Genomic DNA, 20,969 nt, shown 5'->3' with positions numbered 1-20,969 from the left:
CTCAGCTATTCCTCCTGTATAGATATAGATAGATATGAACCAATTGACAACTGGGTGTTACCATTCCCCTTGTAAATAGGATTTACCTTCTCTGATGCTGTCCAATCAGTGCTGCCAGTGTCTGTAGGGACACACCCCATTGACACAGACACTGGTAACCTGACAGACACTGGTAAGGAGGAATAACTCATCATAAAATTCTATGAAATATTGCTGCAGACTTGTTATTTCATACACGTATTTACTACAGCAGAGATGCGGCAGGCCGTTGTTCTGCTCCTTTGTTCCTGTTCCTTGGTTGTACATAATACAATAGGATTTCTTTGTGTTTTGCGCAGATGTGATGACATGCGCTTGTTTATTGTGTTTCTACAGGATGACATTGAGAACAGCAAATATATATCCCGACTTTTTGCCGCTCAAATGAAATTTTACAAGGACCATAAAATCTGCACAGAGTAAGTGATGGCTACAACAAGGGGACGACTTACATCACATAGTGATGACCTATAGGTCAGCAATAAATCCAGGAAAAACCCTTTTAACATTTCAGGAGCTTCTCTTCTAGTGATCTTCTTAGATTAGAACATCTAAGTAACATCATTACAGGTTGTAATTCACAACATGACCACTGGGTGGCCGCACATATAGAACAGACATCTTGTGACAGAATATCACAAAATCATGTTTGTTTGTTTTTCTACTAAAATGCTGGTCATCTTGTAATGCAGCCAATGGGTATTCTTATCGCCACCTCCCTCGGAAGCCCTCTCCTCTAACTTTCTTCCATGTTGTTTGCAGTTCTACAGTATAAGGACCCCATCAAATGGCTCTCCATAGCTCAGCTTCCCGAACCCCTGTGAGCCTGGTGCAAATATTGGGGTTGAATGCAGACTTCGGTTATTTCTTGTAACATCTTATTTGCTTACGTTTAACAGAACTCACAATACGCCACCGACCGTTCGACGACATTCCACATGGGGCCGATCCTCTATGGTATGTGTCTACTCCAGAGTCTTGTAAAATGTTAAAGGAATTCTACCATTAAAACCTCTTTTTTTGTGGATAAGATGCCGGAATAGTCTTTAGAAAGGCTATTCGTCTCTTACCTTTAGATGTGATCTCCGCCGCGCCGTTCCTTAGAAATACCGGTTTTTACTGGTATGCAAATTAGTTCTCTGGCAGCGATGGGGGCGGGCCTCAGTCCTGGAAATGTGATGGGGGCGTCCCCACTGCTGCTCGAAAACACGATCCTGCAATGCCTCTATCTTCGGCTGAATCCTCCTCTTCTCTGTCGTCTTCCTCCTGCGTCACCTCCGATGCCTGCGCAGTTGGCACTAGTAGAGCCGACTGCGCATGCCGGCCGGCGGCCATTTTTGGGAGGCCGCTCTTGCTCTTGTAGTTCAATGCAGGACCGGCCTCCCAAAAATGACCGCCGGCCGGCATTCACAGTCGGCTCTTCTGGTGTCTCACTGGCAGAGCCAACTGCGCAGGCGTCGGAGGTGACGCCGAAGAAAGACGACAGAGAAGGGGAGGATCCAGCAGAAGATAGAGACGTCGCTGGAGCCTGTTCTCGAGCAGCAGTGGGGACGCCCCCATCGCATTTTCAGTGATGGGGCCCGCCCACATCGCTGCCAGAGAATTAATTTGCATAACGGCAAAATCCGGTATTTCTAAGGAACGACGCGGTGGAGATCACATCTAAAGGTAAGAGACTAATAGACTTTCTAAAGGCTATTCCGAGGTCTTATCCACAAAAAAAGAGGTTTTAATGGTAGAATCCCTTTAAAGGAGTTTTCTGGGGCTAACACTAATGACTGATCAATGAGGGTTCAGCTTCTGGGTTCAGATGAGTGCAATAGCCTCACTACGTACAAATAGAGATGAGCGAATAGTATTCGAAACTATAGTTTCGAATACCTCGCTCCATAGAAATGAACGGGAGCGGCTGCCGGCGCTTAACACCTTGCTGTTGACCCACTCCCATTCATTCCTATGGGAGCGAGGTATTCGAAATTCTAGTTTCGAATAGTATTGGCTCATCTCTACGTACGAAGCATAGCGCCTTACATTATATAGTGGCTGTTCTTGACATGGCAGCTCAGCCCCATTCTCTTGAATGGGACTGAGCCGCAAACAGGCCATATGACCTTACACAACATGAGAATTGGAAGTGGTCCTCTGTCAATCAGATACCCATGCCTATTGAGAACGCATGCACCCTGAGCTGAGATGAGTGTATGTGTATAGGGGCGGGTTAGACGGTCTATCTAAAGTATAAGGCCATCCTTATAAGTAAAGATCTTTCTCCAGTATGAAAAAGTTACAATACAAGTTCTAGACATAGTTCAGATTGGGATATAAAAATTTTAAGATAACCAATTTTTCCCCCCCTCTTTTCACTGTGTAACCAGTCACGGCCACAATCATCTGTATTATCTTCAAGACATATGCAGGGGAGCGATGCCTATATATCCGAAGGTAAGATCTGTCTGAAAAAAATCTACAACTCTATGAATATCTAGATTCTGAATATCTAATTTTGACATTTTAAAGGGACGGCCCTCCTTCAGAAAGGTTTGTGCCCCAGGGTTTCGCTTCAGATGTCACATCTAAACAGCCTAATTTTAGATATCCTGTAAGGGCATCGTAAAGGAGGTGGGGGGTCCCTGCTCTGAACCCCTCGATGTAGAGCCGACCTCTAGGGGGAGCTTAGTTCCATGGAGGAACATGAGGAATTCCTTTGCAGCTTTCCACCAATTATTAGCCCCAGATGAATGGGATGCCTCTGTGTTGATCAAGCAGGGCGCTTCGTTTTTTCGGATCCTGCTGTGATCTTCGCCTCCCATTGGAAACAGTGGGAGACCAAATCCAAAAACGGTCTGTAGTGCCCCCTACAGTATCGGTAGCTCCATATAGGTGGTAGAGTGCACTAGAGAGGTCATTTATGTTAAAGGGGATTTCTGGGACTAAAGTGTTGCAATACCATGCACAACCACTATACACTGTATGGTGCTGTGCTCAATAAGTAGTATCCATAGTCCAAGCACTGCGGTTTCTTCAAATGGCTGATCAGCAGGGTTGCTGATTGTTGGACCGTTACCGATCTGATATTGCTGACAGTCCTGGAAAACCCCTCTACTTATGTTGTACTACCTGTTCCTGCGTATTGCAACTATTGACGGTAGTAACATTTCCCTTACAGATAGCATCTTTCACATGGGCGAGGACACCTTCAACTTCCGATCCCAGAACAGCTTGGACCGATATATAGATTATAACGTCTTGAACGGTACCGTGCCCAATGGTAGCGTCTCAAGTGCTCAAAGTATGAACTCTCTGAACCATTCTCAGAACTTTATGCAGGCTTCTCCCATGTCCTCTAACCTCAGCATCACCGGCAATGACATCATGAGGTCGGACTACATCCCCAAATGTAGACATAGCGCCATCATCGTACCTTCCTACCGGCAGACCCCAGACTATGAGACTGTGATGAGGCAAATGAACAGAAGTATTCACCCTCCGGACTGCCAGAGCCAGTCTTTACGAAACCTCAATATTGGCAATACTCATGCCTACAGACATCGGGAGAACCTGGTCTACAGTCAGCCTGAAATGCAGGACCGGCCTCCGTACTTGGTGTCTCAGTCTCCTTATGCTACTCAGACTCATTTTGGTAACAAACCCATCAACCCAGCCGAACAAATGCCAAGTGGCCAGGCAACTACCAACCCTACTAATAGCAAGTCGATTTCCCATACCGTGAGCACCCCGGAGTTGGCCAATGTGCCCCCACAGACTTTTAGTGCTGCCCACATGTTTAGAAACTTCTTGTCTAGACCTCCACCTCCTTACCCACCACCCCGTCCAGCCAGTAGCACTCCGGACTTGGCAAGTCATAGACATAAACGTGTCAGCAGTAGTAGTCCCGATCTGGTGGCCCGAAAAGTTCAACAGTCGGTGAAAACTTTCCAAGAGGATAGCTCCCCGGTGGTCCGCCAGTCTCTCCAGGAGGTCAGCGAACTTCTAAAACCCCATAAGCATCATCCGGTTATCAACAAGCGGCACAGTTTTGAAGTCATGAGCCACATGGTCCGTGGGATGGAAGCCATGGCTTTAAAGTCACTGGCCGCTCCATTACCTCGGAGGAATACCTTAAGAGAACAAATGCCCACAGAGGAACCCATGCCAAAGGCTCATGAGGTCCAGCAGCTCCCAATGTACCACCATAAGAAGACCATTTCGGATGCCACCATGTTGATCCACAGCAGTGAGAGTGAGGAGGAGGAAGAATCCCACAAACCTGTGCCCCATACATCCTTCATACAGGGCGTCCCCTACAGCGCCCAGTTGCAGGCCGCATTGGCTCGCATACCAAATAAACCGCCGCCGGAATATCCAGGTCCGAGAAAAAGCATCAGCAACGGAGCCTTAAGGCACGATACGTCCTGTATATCGGCTGCCATAGCGAGAGCCATGAGCGGCCGGCCATCCCAAACACTGTGCATGTCCAGGAACGACCCAGCCCCCATAAACGGAACCTCCCTGGGACCTTCAATCTCAGAACCGGATCTCACCAGTGTGAAAGAAAGGGTTAAAAAGGAACCGGTGAAGGAGAGACCCGTGTCGGAGATGTTTTCTACGGAGGACGCCATCGTAGAGCGGGAAATCTTAATGAGGGTGAGTGCGAATATAGATATTAATATAGGAAAAGGAGGAGCGACTTTCTTAAAGGAGTACTAAGGAGTTCTACAGGTTCGTCATGTACTTTGTGTTTCAGATTTTTCACCATTTTCAAGAGCTCTGCTTGCTGTCAGTGACTCTCTTGGTCATGTTCAGAGGCAATAACCCTGTACGTGGCTAGTCCTGCTCTCGGCTGAGAAGTGGAGAGAATTGGATCCAGACTAGACAATGCTCTGTGAGCTAAATCCAGCAATAACTGCACAGATCTCGCCTAGTTTGCTCTAATGTACCGGTATAGGGTCCGTGTTGCTGATCGAGCATTGTCTAGTCTGAATAGCCTTGCTCTCCGCTACAGACCATGGTGTCCAGTCCAGACAATGCTCTGTGAGCTAAACATACCAGTAGTAGCTGCACAGTCCTCTCTGGTAGTTTGCTACAATGTATCAGTCACACAGGCTGTTTAGCTTACGCTATGTTCAGGTCTCCATTCTTCGGGTCCACTTGGGGACTCAAAAAAACGGAAATACAATCCACATAAAAAGCGGTTACCCACAGAAACCCACGGATCCATAGATTATAATGGGGTCTGCCGGGTTCCCTCCCAATTTTTGCCTGAAAAATGCAAAAATTGTCAAGTGAATTCGGGACAGTTCTGTGGTTAGCACTGCAGACTTGCAGCGCTGGAGTCCTGGGTTTGAATCCCGCCGTGAACAACATCTGCAAGGAGTTTGTATGTTCTCCCCGTGTTTGCGTGGATGTCCTCCCATTCTACAAATACATACTGATAGGAAAAAAAAATGTACATTGTGATGCCTATATGGGACTCACGATCTACATTTAAAAAAAAAATCCCTGTACGTAAACCAAGTGCTAGTGTGAACCTAGCCTTACAGAGTGTTATCTAGAATAGAAACAAGAGTGTTTTCAATCACTAACAGCAAGCAGAGTTATTAAAAATGGTGAAAAAATGACTAAAAAAACAAGCACAAAACTTTCATCTTTTTCATTGTCATGATTATTTTCTCATCATTACATGGAGGGATGTATGAAATTATTGGGTATAGTCGCTATCAGGTTGGTGGAGGGCCTACCTGTATTCAAGTTTGCAGTACCTTTCATGGCCACTACATGGTGTATGGAGTTGCTTAGTTCTGGTACACTGCAGTTTCGGGAAACAGCTGATCTTGGGAGTCTGATCCCCACCAATGTGATGGAAACCAGTTTAAAGGGATTCTACCATTAAAACCCTTTTTTGTGGATAAGACGTCAGAATAGCCTTTAGAAAGGATATTCATCGCTTACCTTTAGATGTGATCTCCACCGCGCCGTTCCTTAGAAATACCGTTTTTTACTGGTATGCAAATTAGTTCTATCGCAGCGATGGGGGCGGGACCCAGCACTGGAAATGCAATGGGGGTGTCCCCACTGCAGCTCGAAAACAGGCTCCAGTGACGCCTCTATCTTCTGCTGGATCCTCCCCGTCTTTCTTCGGCGTCACCTCCGACGCCTGCGCAGTTGGCTCTGCCAGTGAGACACTAATAGAGCCGACTGCGCATGCGCGCAATTGCGGCGTCCGAACTATGGCCGTGGGCATGTGCAGTCGGCTCTACTAGTGTCTCACTGGCAGAGCCAACTGCGCAGGCATCGGCGGTGATGCCGAAGAAAGAAGGGGAGGATCCAGCAGAAGATAGAGGCGTCGCTGGAGCCTGTTTTCGAGCAGCAGTGGGGACGCCCCCATCGCATTTCCAGCGTGGGGCCCGCCCCCATCGCTGTGAGAAAACTAATTTGCATACCGGTAAAAACCGGTATTTCTAAGGAACACCACAGTGGAGATCACATCTAAAGGTAAGAGACGAATAGCCTTTCTAAAGGCTACTCCGACGTCTTATCTACAAAAAAAAGGGTTTTAATGGTAGAATCCCTTTAAGGCCGGGTCCCCAAGCCCTTATGGAAATCGCAGCATGCCAATTCTATCTACGGAAATGCCGGCGACTTTCCCGTAGATATAATTGTAACAGAAAGTCAGCGGAGGAAAACTTTACAATAAGAGCGCGTTGACACTGATCAGAGGACACAATAGATAGGTCGGTTTTAGTTACCCCTCTACGTGTCCCATTATCGGCGGCTGCGGGGTTCTTCTTTCAGTGCCAGGTGTTGTTGGTTTTAAGATTAAAAACATTCCAATATTTGCTGGCACGACTGACTGAGATGAAAACTTGTCTTTTCTTGCCAAAAGAATTTACAAAAGCAGGAGATGGCAGCCCTGGAGGCTCAGAAGAGACCCTTGATGTTGGCAGCGCTGAATGGGCTCTCTGTCTCCAGAATTCCTGTGCCCGAGAACAGGCAGGACGACTCCATGATGGTGCCAATGGACGAGAGGGTAAGATCATGTTCTGTTGCCTTGTTTGTTTCGTTGTATACGTAAAGTTTGTTTGAGTTGAATTTCCTGTTCCGCGTAATTGTCAGTCTTGCGGGATTTGTTAGGTCTTGTTTTCTTTCTAAGATGGTGTCCTCAGATTTCACTGCTTTTTTGGCTTGTTCACCTTGTGAGAAATACAGTACGGCCTGGTTTGTGTCTTGCCAAGCATGCTTGTCCCATCTCTACCCTCCGGGACTCTCTTAGGTTCACATCTACACATGGCTCTCCGTCGTTCGGGACTGCCGGGGGACCCGAATCACAGCAAGCCGGACCACTAAAACAGCAGTTCCCCATAGACAGCAGCGGTCCCCATAGACTAAGATAAGATAATCCTTTAATAGTCCCACATTGGGGAACTTTCAGTATGTTACAGCAGCATAGTAATACAGATACAGGATAATACACAGTAATATATTAGACATAGACACACATATGCTGAGAAGAGAAGATATACTAGGAGTCCATAGCAGCTAAGGAACGGAAGAGAAAGAAGGAAGACTTCAGGACCATTTAGTTCTCTGTGCGGAGTGATCTTCGCTCGGACTGATGTAGATTATACAGCCTGGTCGCGGTTGGAAGGAAGGACTTGCGATAGCTCCTTCTCACACTTGGGGTGAAGCAGACGGTCACTTACAGTGCTGCCAAGTCCCATCAGGGTCCCATACATGGGGTGGGATTTGTTCTCCCGCATGGAGGTCACCACGGACAGTATCCTTCTGTCACCCACCACCTGTACTGGGTCCAGGGGCCCCCCAGGACAGAGCTGGCCCTCCTGATCAGCCTGTCAAGTCTATATTTGTCCCTGGTTGATATACTGCTCCCCCAGCAGGCCACACCGAAAAAGATGGCTGAAGCAACCACTAAAAAGTGGCCCCTGGACTCCGAAGGCCCTCAGCCTCCTGAGCAGGTAGAGTCTGCTGTGGGCCTTTCTGTGCAGCGCCTCCAGGTGATCAGCCCAGTCTAGTTTATTATTGAGGAGCACACCCAGATACTTATAGGTCCTGACTTTCTCAATGCATGTTCCTTGGATCTCCACCAGGGTCGGAGCACCTCTCCGTTTACTAAAGTCCACCACCATCTCCTTGGTCTTCCCAGCATTAATCCTGAGCTGGTTCTGCTGGCACCATTCAACAAAGTTGTTCGACATTATTATACTGAAACCGGCGGAGAGAAATGCCCTCCATGCAGTCCGATTTTGGCAGTTTCTGCGTTGGGACACCGGTGCACATGTGAACGCATGGCAACCAATTCAGCTTTGATGGGCCATCTACCCCATGACATACTCCTAAATTAAAGGGGTTGTTCGGAATTTGTGAAACAAAAAAATGCGACCTGCTGTTCTGTCCCAAGAGCTCCATTGTACAGTCCTGGGCTCCTTTCCCTCACATGCCAGGACTTGCTGCGCCATAAGACGAGACACTCATTTGACCGCCGAAACCAAGGGGTAAGGATTAGTGTTGGGCGAATAGTATTCGTCGAATACCTCGCTTCCATAGGAATGCGTGTAAGCGGCCGTCAAATATTCACCCCTTGGTGTTCAGCCGCTTACACGCATTCCTATGGGAGCGAGGTATTCGACGAATACTATATGCTCAACACTAGTAAGGAACCAACTATGTTTGAGAGTGACATCACCGGTCCGTTTTCAGTGACCATTTGGGCCACTGACCTGATATTTAGCAGTAAATGACTTTTGAGAAGTTGTTAAACGTTCTATAAACCTGTTACAAATACGACCGCCATTCCATCCCGGATCTGACCAGTCACCAGTCAATGTTTTATTTCCTTTTTTTCCCCACTGTAGTGTAAGACGTTACGGAGGAAGGTAGACGAAGGGATGGTCTTCACAGAGTTTGAGCAAATTCCCAAGAGAAAGGCGGACGGCGTGTTCACTACAGCAACCGTACCCGAAAACATGGAGCGCAATCGTGTCCGCGAAGATATTCCCTACGAAGAGAACCGGGTCGAGCTTGTGCCCACCAAAGAGAACCCAACTGGTTACATCAACGCTTCTCATATTAAGGTGGGGACCGGCCTCATTCGCTCAAGCCGTTATTTCCGTTTTCCTGCTATTGTCTTAAAGGGATAGTGACTTTAAAGGAGTCTTTCCATTAATATAACAATAATAATAAGTTAAACATTTTTGCAAATAAAAATTTTTCAGTGTTTTTAAAGCTTTTCTCTAATCCGAGCGGTGACTTCTTTTGTCTTGAACAGCTGCCAATGGATTTAAGGGTCTCCTTGTGTTTTTCAGATGGTCGTGGGCGACAAAGAATGGCATTATATAGCAACCCAGGGCCCTTTAATTCACACGTTTCCGGACTTCTGGCAGATGGTATGGGAGCAGGGTATAAATGTGATTGCCATGGTGATGGCGGACGAGGTAGGTATATCAATGACCCACCTGTTCTTTAGGTCTCAGTTTGCGTTCCGTAGACCTATGGCATATCTATAATCCAGGCAGCTAACATTACACACCTCGGTATCTAACTTTTCTGCTTAAATACACCCCACAGTGGAGTGTAGTAAGAATAGATTTGCAAGCTTTTGCTCAGGCTTCTCTAGGAGATCAGCGTGAGTTCCAAGCTTAGGCCATGACCCCCCTAGACATGGCTGCGCCCTCTACACATTCCTGTGCCCCCTTTGGGCGTGTCTGCACCCCTTTCCTGTGACATGGGCGCAAAATGTCCTGGCCAATCTCATTTTTCCATAAGAAATGATGGGCTTAGGATATTTGCCACCTCTTCTGGAAGGTCTCCTCCTTTATCAGGAGCCTCCTGGACATTCTGGGAGAGTTTCCAGGGCGCTCCGCCGCCTTTCCAGGGCTTACCGTGTTCCCTCGGGTCTCTTCTTCCTAGTCCCATTTTGACACCGTAAACCCCTAGAGAGGTGGGCACTGATATGGTCAGGGGTTGGCTAAGCCGGCATTTCAAAGAATTTTCTGTGTTGAGATGGGTCCTGGAGATGGAGAAAGATGGAACCCAGATGGTAGTGGTGGAGGTTACGTAAGTAATGCTTAATGTACTCTATGGGGATAACGTCACTCCCTAAGGAGAGATCACCTTCTCAGGCGTGTGGAGTCTTGCAAAACGCCATTTTAGCTCCACTGTGGGGATTATGGGAAAAATATGCAAATCTGTTTCCCAAGATGTAAATAGGGAAACAGTGCCTCTGTTTGCTGCCCTCTAGGGGTAGCTCCCTTGAACATCATTCCCGACTTTCCAACAAGCCTTTAGTGCAATGATGTGGGATTTTACCAAGTCAATACCCCAGCTATGGACAGCGCTGTTTCGGTCTGGTTGGATCTCTTCAGCACAGCGTAGGGAGAACTGACTTGGCAGAGGTGAGAGACGTCTAGACCAGGTTATGGGGATAATGTCACTCCCTAAGGAGAGACCACCTATTTACCGTATATACTGGAGTATAAGCCGACCCGAATATAAGCCGACCCCCTAATTTTACCACAAAAAACTGGGAAAACTTATTGACTCGAGTATAAGCCGAGGGGGGGAAATGCAGCAGCTACTGGAAAATTTCAAAAACTAAAATGGTCGGAGTTTTTGGGTGCAGTAGACGCTGGGGAAGGGGAGGGGGTGTTTTGGTTGTCTGTCTGCCCCTTCCCTGAGCCTGAGGACTGTTTTTTTTTCCCCCACTTGGAATTCAGCCTGGCTGAATATAGGGGATCTGCAGTGCTCCTATTAACCCCTTCCTGATGGAACAGGAACACTGCAGATCCCCTATATTCAGCAGACAGGGCACTGTCAGACACAGGGATACCTAATGTGTATGTGTGTCACAGTCATTTTCTACTTTTGTATGTATTCTAGGGAAAGGAGGGATTTACAACTTTTATTTAAAAAAAAAATAAAAAAAAAATTTGCACTATGGGAGATTCTATACATTGATATTGTGGCTGATCATAAACCCCCCTCACCCTCCTAAAAAAAAAATTAAAAAAAAAAATAATTTTTTTTTTTTTTTTTTTTGCTGACTCGAGTATAAGCCGAGGGGGGCTTTTTCAGCACAAAAACTGGGCTGAAAAATTCGGCTTATACTCGAGTATATACGGTACATCTTGGGAAACAGATTTTCATATTTTTCCCATAGTGTACTTTAGGAAAATAAAATAAATAATCCTCTCAAAAAACCCCTTTAAGATACCGCAAACCAAAAAATTGCAAAACCTTTTTTTGCAAAAGTTTTGAGCAACGCCCATCACTGGAGGCCTCCAATAAAAAAAAACGCACAATATTACGTTACAAAGTGTTTGGAGACATTTTCCCGTTCCCAGTCCCAGGACAGTCCTTATTATACAGGATTTGCTTCATGCTAATTTTTCAGAAAATATCCCCTTTCTGTGACTCCTCACCCCCTGCACATTTGACCCCTTACCGTAATATGAGGTACGTCTTTCCTTTCCAGGGTGACACTTTACTCCTCGCCGCTTTTACTTGATCCCCTGTGGATTCTTTTGTAGATCTTCCAAATTCAACAGTTCTATCTGCAGATATGATGTTTGGCTATGTGGCCGTGTGTCACGTTTTTGGCTCGGGGACTGCCAGCCTCACATTACAGAAATCTTATCAGTTCCCACAAAGGCAGAGATCGCTGCTATCCTTTATGACAATGCGTTTCATGGGATGCCAAGGAAAACACGACTGTTTCCAGTGCATGCTGGGACCTGAGCTTTGTGTATTGGCAGCGCCGTACTGTATCAGTCACCTGTGACTCTTCTGGTCAACAATGGGAATTTTTTTTGTATGTTTCTTTAAAGGAACCCCATTACCCGGGCAGGATCCTATAAAAACTACCCATTCATGTCCTCTATACAATAAGGGTATATTCGCACACAGCACATTTGTATCAGAAATTTCCACGACTGTCCCATTCATCTGCTTGCAGAAATCCATGTGGTTCCTGCACCAAAAATATGCAACACTCCATACCCTTCGTTCGGTATTCCGTTCGGGGAGTCCGCATGAGAGCCCCCCGAATGGAATAACGAATGCAACTGCAAGCGCTGTGCAGTAAAAGCATAGACTATAACGGGGTCCATGTGTTTGCCGCATGCTGCCCACACGAATCATGCGTGCAGGAAAGTAGACTGTGAAGTACCTTCCTGCCCGCATGATCCCTGCGGAGATCTGGCGGCAAGCACATGGACCCCATTATAGTCTATGGGTCTGTGTGCTTTCACTGGCACATCACTAGCAGTTGCGTTTGGGCCTTAGAGACAACCATTCCCAGAAAATAACTGATAGGTGTCTGATAACATGGATTTGAGACTCTATACATTTTTTGTTAATCTATATGTCGTGTATTTCACAGGAAGAAGCAAGAGCCAAGGGTCACCGTTACTGGCCCAAACTGGGATCCAAACACAATTCTGCAACGTACGGAAAATTTAAAGTCACAACAAATTTCCGAACGGATTCTGGATGCTATGCAACCACCGGGTTAAAGATGAAACATCTTCTATCTGGTCAAGAGAGGACAGTGTGGCACCTGCAGTTCACAGACTGGCCAGATCATGGATGCCCCGAGGAAGCCCAAGGGTTCTTATGTAAGAATTCAACTGAGTATTTGTATTTATTTATTTTTAAATTTTTTAAAAAGTCAGTTTTTTTTGTATTATATTGTTAAAGGGATTCTATCATTAAAACTTATTTTTTTCTGCCTACCACGTAGGAATAGCCTTAAGAAAAGCTATTCTTCTCCTACCTTTAGATGTCTTCTCCGGGCCGCCGTTCGTTATATAATCTGGTTTTCGTCGGTATGTAAATGAGTTCTCTCGCAGCACTGGGGGCGGTCCTCAGCGCTCAAACAGCACTGGAGGCGTCCTCAATGCTGCGAGAGAACTCTCCAGCACTGCCTACATCTTCTTCTTCGCGTTTTCTTCCGGTGGTGGCTTCAAACTTCTAGGCCTCGGGCCCAGGACAAAGCCGACTGCGCATGCCTGCCGTCCACAAGAAAATGGCCGCTTACACAGTATTATAAGCGCCCATTTTCTTGTGGCCGGCAGGCATACGCAGTCGGCTGCCCGAGGCCTAGAAGTTTGAAGCCACCACCGGAAGAAGACGCGATGAAGACCCGTTCCTGAAAAAGATGGAGGTGGTGCTGGAGAGTTCTCTCACAGTACAGTGCTCCGAGAGAACTCATTTACATACCGACGAAAACTGGATTATATACCGAACAGCGGCGCGGAGAAGACAACCAAAGGTAGGAGAAGAATAGACTTTCTTAAGGCTATTCCTACGTAGTAGGCAGAAAAAAATGAAGTTTTAATGATAGGATCCCTTTAAGGTTATTTCAGTATATTAATTGTGCTTTACAGCGTACCTGGAGGAAATTCAGTCAGTGCGACGTCACGCCAACAGCATGATGGACAGTAGCAGCCACTGCAACCCTCCAGTTTTGGTCCATTGCGGTGCAGGTGTGGGGAGGACCGGCGTGGTCATTTTAACAGAGCTGATGATGCGTTGTTTGGAACACAACGAGGTATGACACATTTCAATAGAACTTGATCTGAATAATAATAATAATAGTTCATTATTCAGAAATTATAATAATTCTTAATAAAATAATAAATCTCCATAAAATAGTAATACAAAAAATCATCAATAATACAAAATGATAAAAGCTATATGTCATTACTTAACCCTTAAGTAGAGATGAGCGAACACTGTTCGGATCAGCCGATCCGAACAGCACGCACCCATAGAAATGAATGGAAGCACCTATGACGCTGACTTTGCCGGCGGCCGGCCGGCATCACAGGTGCTTCCATCCATTTCTATGGGTGTGTTCTGTTCGGATCGGCTGATCCGAACAGTGTTCGCTCATCTCTACCCTTAAGTACTATCATGGTGTGTATCATACACCACTATCATTATGATAGACACCATGATGGTACTTAAAGGTTAATATTGCTTTTATTATTTTGTATTAGTCATGATTTTTTTTTTGTATTAATATTTTATGGAGACGACCTATTATTTTATTAAGAATTATGATTTATTTAATAGTAATAATAAATCTTAATAATTCTTTATAAAATAGTAATCACCATATAATATTAATACGGAATAATCAATAAAATCAATATTAAATTTATTATTATTATTATTAATAATTATTATGATTTATTAATATTTATTTTATTTCATATTACTTTGTTATGGAGATTTTTTTTTTCATTAATTATAATTTTATTAATTATTTAAATAATTCTACTTTTTACATAATTTTTTTTTTAAAACAATAAAAATTAGAAATCCGTATATACTCGAGTATAAGCCGAGTTTTTCAGCACAGTTTTTGTGCTGAAAAAGCTGTCTTTGGCTTATACTTGAGTTAAGCAAAAATATAATTTAATTTTTTTTTCTTTTCTTTTTTTTTTTTTTTTTGGGGGGGGGGGTGTCTATGAACAGCTGCAATAGTAATGTATAGAATCTCCCATAAAATATTGAAAAAAAAAAAAAAGCTTTAAAAAAATATAATAAAAATAAACAAAATAAAGTTCTAAATCTCTCTTTTCCCTAGAATACATATAAAAGTAGAGAATGACTGTGACACACAAACACATTAGGTATCCCTGTGTCTACTGAATATAGGGTATCTGCAGTGCTCCTGTTCCGTCGGGAAGGGGTTAATAGGAGCACTGCAGATCCCCTATATTCAGCCAGGCTGAATTCCAAGTGGGGGAAAAAACCCAGTCCTCAAGCTCAGAGAAGGGGCAGACAGACAACCAAAACACCCCCTCCCCTTCCCCAGCACCTACTGCACCCAAAAACTCTGACCATTTTAATTTTTGAAATTTTCCAGTAGCTGCTCCATTTCCCCCCCTCGGCTTATACTCGAGTCCAATAAGTTTTCCCAGTTTTTTCTGGTAAAGTTAGGGGCCTCGGCTTATATTCGGGTCGGCTTATACTCAAGTATATACGGTACATTAAAAATAGTATGAATTGATATATCACGGTATATAAAAATTGGCTGCTATTTACTATAAATCCACTATATGCAACTTTTTTCCAGAATGTATTAATTTATTTTTATTTTTATTTTTTTATTTTTTTTTTAAGAAAATCGAAATCCCAACAATGTTAAAACATCTCCGGGAACAAAGGATGTTCATGATCCAGACAATCGCGCAATACAAGTTTGTCTACCAAGTTCTCATCCAGTTCCTGGAAAGTTCTAGACTCATTTAATATTGTAATTATGACCGTTTTTTTTGTATCTATTTAAAATCTTATTTGCAGAAAATTATAACTTTTTTTTTTTTTTCTTTTAATAAGTTTAATTTATTTCTCTTAATAATTTATGTAAAAAGTTGAACAGTTTTATCGAACCACATTTTATAATGTGATGAATTTTCTGTCCAGAGTCAGAGGTCTGTGACTGTACGAGAGCTGGTGTGTAATAGATGGATATGCGGACGGACAGACAGACGGCTATGGCTCACAGTTATTCTGTTTTTTATTAGATTTTTTTTTTAGTAATATATATTCTTGTCTATAGCCTGCTGCAAAACGAATATACACAGAAAAAAAGCACCTTAAGCAAAGCAAAGTATAATGGATGGGTATAGAGGGCAAAGGGCCCCATGTATCTGATACCCAGCATAAGTGGTCATGTGGTCTGTAACGTCCAATCAAAGCCTAGCAATAGTTTTCTAAACTGCACAGGGAAAATAAAAGCTGAGCTCTGATAGGTGAACTTGCCCACATTTTCTTATAAATTTAATCGATATTCCCTAAGATTATTCTAAGGAGCAAGAAAAACCCATGGTAATTGGATGTGATTTTTATCTCTGGTCAGTTTAGAGGACCATAAAGTCACCTCCAACTCTTTGCTTCCTTCAATAGGTGGCACTCCACTGATTCTGGCACAGTTGAAATTTTTTCTATAGTTCCCACCGTTCCTGAGTAATCGCTTCTTTTACGTTCAACAAAACCTCTCTATTTTCAAGTAGGCGGTTCTTGGCTGGAGTAGTTAGATAGAGACTGCCCACCGCACAGCAGCAGATAGAGACTGCCCACCTCACAGCAGAAGATAGAGACTGCCCACCTCACAGCAGAAGATAGAGACTGCCCACCTCACCGCAGAAGATAGAGACTGCCCACCTCACAGCAGAAGATAGAGACTGCCCACCTCACAGCAGAAGATAGAGACTGCCCACCTCACCGCAGCAGATGGATAGAGACTGCCCACCTCACAGCAGAAGATAGAGACTGCCCACCGCACAGCAGCAGATGGATAGAGACTTGTGAAAAAATGAATAAAAGGAATTACTTGGCACTCACCGAGAATAGCGTAAAAAGTTGAAACTTTATTGAAGAATGTCCATACAAAGTTTTAAAAGCGGGAGGAGGCACGCTCAGCAACCGGGCGACAGCTGTTTCGTATACAAAATATACTTTTTCAAGCCCACCTCACCGCAGCAGATAAATAGAGACTGCCCACCTCACTGCAGTAGATAAATAGAGACTGCCCACCTCACTGCAGTAGATAAATAGAGACTGCCCACCTCACAGCAGAAGATAGAGACTGCCCACCTCACAGCAGCAGATAGACTGCCCACCTCACAGCAGAAGATAGAGACTGCCCACCTCACAGCAGAAGATAGAGACTGCCCACCTCACTGCAGCAGATGGATAGAGACTGCCCACCTCACAGCAGCAGATGGATAGAGACTGCCCACCTCACCGCAGCAGATGGATAGAGACTGCCCACCTCACCGCAGCAGATGGATAGAGACTGCCCACCTCACCGCAGCAGATGGATAGAGACTGCCCACCTCACCGCAGCAGATGGATAGAGACTGCCCACCTCACCGCAGCAGATGGATAGAGACTGCCCACCTCACCGCAGCAGATGGATAGAGACTGCCCACCTTACCGCAGCAGATGGATAGAGACTGCCCACCTCACCGCAGTAGATAAATAGAGACTGCCCACCTCACAGCAGCACCAAACAAGAGGAAGATGAGACTCCACGGACTGTTATACCCCAAACCACCCGCACCACCCCACCCCACCTCCCCATATAGTGCTCACCATCTAAGAGGAAGATGAGACTCCACGGACTGTTATACCCCAAACCACCTACTCCACCTCACCTCCCCATATAGCGGCCACCAACTAAGAGGAGGTTGAGAATCCATGGACTGTTATACCCCAAATCAGCCACCCCCCCCCCCATACTCTCCCCCTCGACTCACCCCGATAACCCCCTCCCCCCCCCCCCCCCCCCACACACACACTTTACTAGCTTTGGCAATGCCAAATATCCATTCGGACATACCAATAAAGTCTATTTGATTTGACTGCCCACCTCACAGCAGCAGATAGATAGAGACTGCCCACCTCACAGCAGAGAACATAATAGTGCTGAACGAATAAAAATGATTTGGGAATGGTGAGGGCTAGAAAAAAAATTCCTTCTGCGCCAGAATCGGCATTGCAGGGTGGAAGTGGTGAAAGGTCCACTTTAAGAATGTCAGCAACTTTTTCCTTCTTAGGAGTCTGACATTATGGCCGTTTATAGGCAAATTGGGTCCCTCCCCTAGTACATTTGCAAGCTGATTTATTGGTTTCTGCTCCTCTTAAAGGCTACATAGAACTCTTAGGGTAAGTTCACACTGGGTTTTTTGGACTGGAACCTGAAGCAGAGGCCGCCTCATATTCCAGTCCAAAAGCCGGGTCGCCGCGATTGAAAGCCGATGCACTGCAACCGCATCCAGCCGCGCACTCCGCTCCGGATTAGGCCCAATGAATGAGCCTAGTCCGGAGGGTGGTTTCTTCAGGCCAAATCGCGAGGCGACTCGGCTTGAAGAATGAGCATGTCGCTTCTTTTTTACGGGAGCTGGAAGAAACGGCTCCCAGAAAAAGTTCCTGAGCGGCTCCCATTGATTTCAATGGGAGCTGTCTTTTTGGTCAGGATTTTGAGGCGGATACGGCCTCAAAACCCTGACCAAAAAACTCAGTGTGAACTTTTTTAGGCTAAATTCACACAGAGTTTTTTGGTCAGGATTTTGGTTCCGTATCTGCCTCAAAAACCTGACCAAAAAGACGGCTCCCATTGAAATCAATGGGAGCCACTGAGGCATTGGTGCTCATTTGTGCTTCGCGATTCGGCCTGAAGACACTCCCTTCCTCCGGACTAGGTCCATTCATTGGGCCTAATCCGAAGCGGAGCACGCCATTGGATGCTGGTGCAGTGCACCGACATTCAGTCGCGGCTACCCATCTTTTGGACCGGAACCCAAGACAGCCTCCACCTCAGGTTCCGATCCAAAAAACCCCGTCTGAACTTACCCTTAATGGTTTGGTAGACATTTTGGCCCTGATGGGCATTTCCCACATACAGGTGTGATATCACTCAAAACAAAAAAAAACTATTATGTATTTATACATTCGCAAACTTGCCACTATAGTATTTGGTTTGGTATTGGGTAATTTTTTTGTACTTTATTTGACTGTAAAAGCGAATAAAACTTATAATTTTTTTTATTTTTTATTTTTTTTGGGGGGGGGGTTGTTTTGTTTAACCTGTACAGATTTTTTATTTTTCTTGCTGACTCTTCTTACACTTCCTTGTGCTATGAATTGCCAAATATGTCAATTAATTTATAACATGTCAAATTCTTATTTTTGCCACAGAATTGAGTCATGTGACCTCCGTGGCGCTCCGTCTTCTAGATTTTTCTAGTACCCGAGTATTTATGTCATTGCAGGTAGTTTCTCTCTTTTAGCCATATTTATATTAACGAGAGACTCCTTTTATAGTTTCTTTCTTACAGAATTAGTTTGTAGGTAAAAAATTTTTTTTTTACTAACTTTCCTAATAGAAAATTTAAAAAAATTAAAAAATAACATGTTATGGACTCCTGGGCGATTCTGAAGATGCCGCTCCTCACTTTGCCGTTTTTGGCACCATATATGAGCCCAACAGATGACTTGTTTTAAGACAGTCCGGCAGTGAGTTCCTAGCAACCAGTCTGTTCCAGAATCCTTAGCTTAGACACATAGCAAATAGGGAGGAAAGGGGCGCGGTGCTTGGCTGGACCATACCATCTTGTTTATCTGTCATATTGGTCAGAATCTAAAATTTAGGCCCTTATTAGCTGTGTTTTGAGATATGGAGGCGGGATGGATGTGTATATTGTATACTATGTACATGGAAGCACAGATATATCCATATAACCATGTCCTTGAAGGGATCTCCATAGAAGATTCCAAAGTTTTTGAAAAAGTTATACAATCCTCTTACCCTTGGTTCTGGGGTCCCGAACGCATTTGCAAGCGGCATGCAGTGAAAGCCCACGGACCCCATAGACTATAATGGGGTCCGTGTGCTTGCCATGAGATCTCCACACGAATAATGCGGTCAGGAAAGTAGATCGTGAAGTACTTTCCTATCCACATGTGCCCTGCGGAGATCTGGCAGCAAGCACATGGACCCCATTATAGTCTATGGGGTCCCTGTGCTTTCACTGCACACCACTTGCCAATGCGTTCGGTAGTCCGTTCGGGGGCAGTTCCCATGCAGACTCCCCCGAATGGATTACTGCCTTATTCAGACCAATGATACAGATTCCCTTAAAGTACGGCTGGGCTATTTTTGCATAATAAAATAAAATCTCAATTTTTTTTTCTGGCGATTTTTTTGATTTTCAAATTTTTGCTTAAAGAAACTCAAAAAGTTCCATGATTCGGCACAGGGAGGAGGAGTCAGAAATGGTGAACGTAGGTATCCCCGCCCCCAGTGGGAAGAGATGGCCTGCATACCGAACATGGCCTATGCACAAGGGTGGCGCTGTTTTTGTCAGGAGTCGGCCATTCATAACATAAGACCTCACATTCCTCTGTGCCTTGGGTGCACACTTTGTATATGTATACTATGCATTATATGTACAGTGATGAATTCACAAAAATTTTAAGAAAAAAAACCTTCTGAACCTGTTTGCACTGTGCGGATGTATATGTAAGCGCTTAGTTCCAATAGTGTATTATATTTCAGCTTCTGTATATTGGCCTCTGTGTTTAGTTCCCTTACCCCGTATAACACCTCATTTTTGTTTTCTATGGCTGTTTTATACTTTTTTTTAAAACAAGTTTGTATTCTGTGTATATTTCATTTTAAGCAATTTTTTGGATTTTTTTTTCTGTATTTTTTTTTTTTTTTCTTTCTGTAAGCGGGGAGAAGCCCCTTTAATTTTGTTGAGCAAAGATTTTTTTATATATATAAATAAACACTGAGTTCTTGCCAAGTCAGATTTCTTGTGTTTTTGGATATACTGTGCAATACAAGCAACTTGCCTATAGGGGGAGTAAGTGAGATCTATAGGAATTGGGAAATGGGGCGCGTAACAGTGGTTACCAGGTAAACGAGAGCACCCAAGATGACGTCACATGACCGGATGCTGAATGGTCGTGATGTCACTTCCTGAGAAGAGGAAGTGGAGCTCTTTTAAAGGGATTCTATCATTGGATAAACTTTTTTCAGTACTACCATGAAGGAATAGCCTTAAGAAAGGATATTCTTTTCCTACCTTTAGAATTCTTCTCCGTGCCGCGTTCCGGTGATATTCCTGGTTTTCGTCGTATGTAAATGAGTCTCCAGACAGCACTGGGGGCGGTCCCCCTGCAGTCAAACAGTACAAGGGGCATGCTCTGTGCTTCCTGAAGACTCTACAGCGACATCCTTCTTCTACAGTAGCATGCGTGCTTCTGTGTCGTCTTCCGCTTAAGGGATGCCTATACAGAGCTACTGAGTATGCTCTCTACTCCGTAGAACTACACGAGCGTATTACGCATGTGCAGTATGCTCATGTAGCGGCCACAGAAAAGTGTCGATTGCA

The 20,969-nt window shown here is 44.7% G+C and overlaps 1 protein-coding gene across 1 annotated transcript in view; it reads left to right on the top strand.

Moving 5' to 3' along the window:
- Positions 1 to 15,448, top strand: part of PTPN14 (protein tyrosine phosphatase non-receptor type 14) — a 70,930-nt gene extending 55,482 nt beyond the window's left edge. The window contains exons 10-19 of the mRNA XM_075267099.1: positions 376 to 458; positions 939 to 996; positions 2,415 to 2,481; positions 3,206 to 4,683; positions 6,923 to 7,066; positions 8,910 to 9,128; positions 9,360 to 9,488; positions 12,434 to 12,668; positions 13,440 to 13,603; positions 15,187 to 15,448. Coding sequence (XP_075123200.1) covers positions 376 to 458; positions 939 to 996; positions 2,415 to 2,481; positions 3,206 to 4,683; positions 6,923 to 7,066; positions 8,910 to 9,128; positions 9,360 to 9,488; positions 12,434 to 12,668; positions 13,440 to 13,603; positions 15,187 to 15,315 — 2,706 coding nt within the window. The 3' untranslated portion in view covers positions 15,316 to 15,448. The remainder of the gene's footprint in view (positions 1 to 375; positions 459 to 938; positions 997 to 2,414; positions 2,482 to 3,205; positions 4,684 to 6,922; positions 7,067 to 8,909; positions 9,129 to 9,359; positions 9,489 to 12,433; positions 12,669 to 13,439; positions 13,604 to 15,186) is intronic.
- The last annotated feature ends 5,521 nt before the right edge of the window (positions 15,449 to 20,969 follow it).

Source organism: Leptodactylus fuscus, chromosome 3, assembly GCF_031893055.1.
Source record: "Leptodactylus fuscus isolate aLepFus1 chromosome 3, aLepFus1.hap2, whole genome shotgun sequence".
In the NCBI taxonomy this organism is placed as follows: domain Eukaryota; kingdom Metazoa; phylum Chordata; class Amphibia; order Anura; family Leptodactylidae; genus Leptodactylus; species Leptodactylus fuscus.
This window is presented reverse-complemented; position numbering and strand designations above follow the sequence as displayed.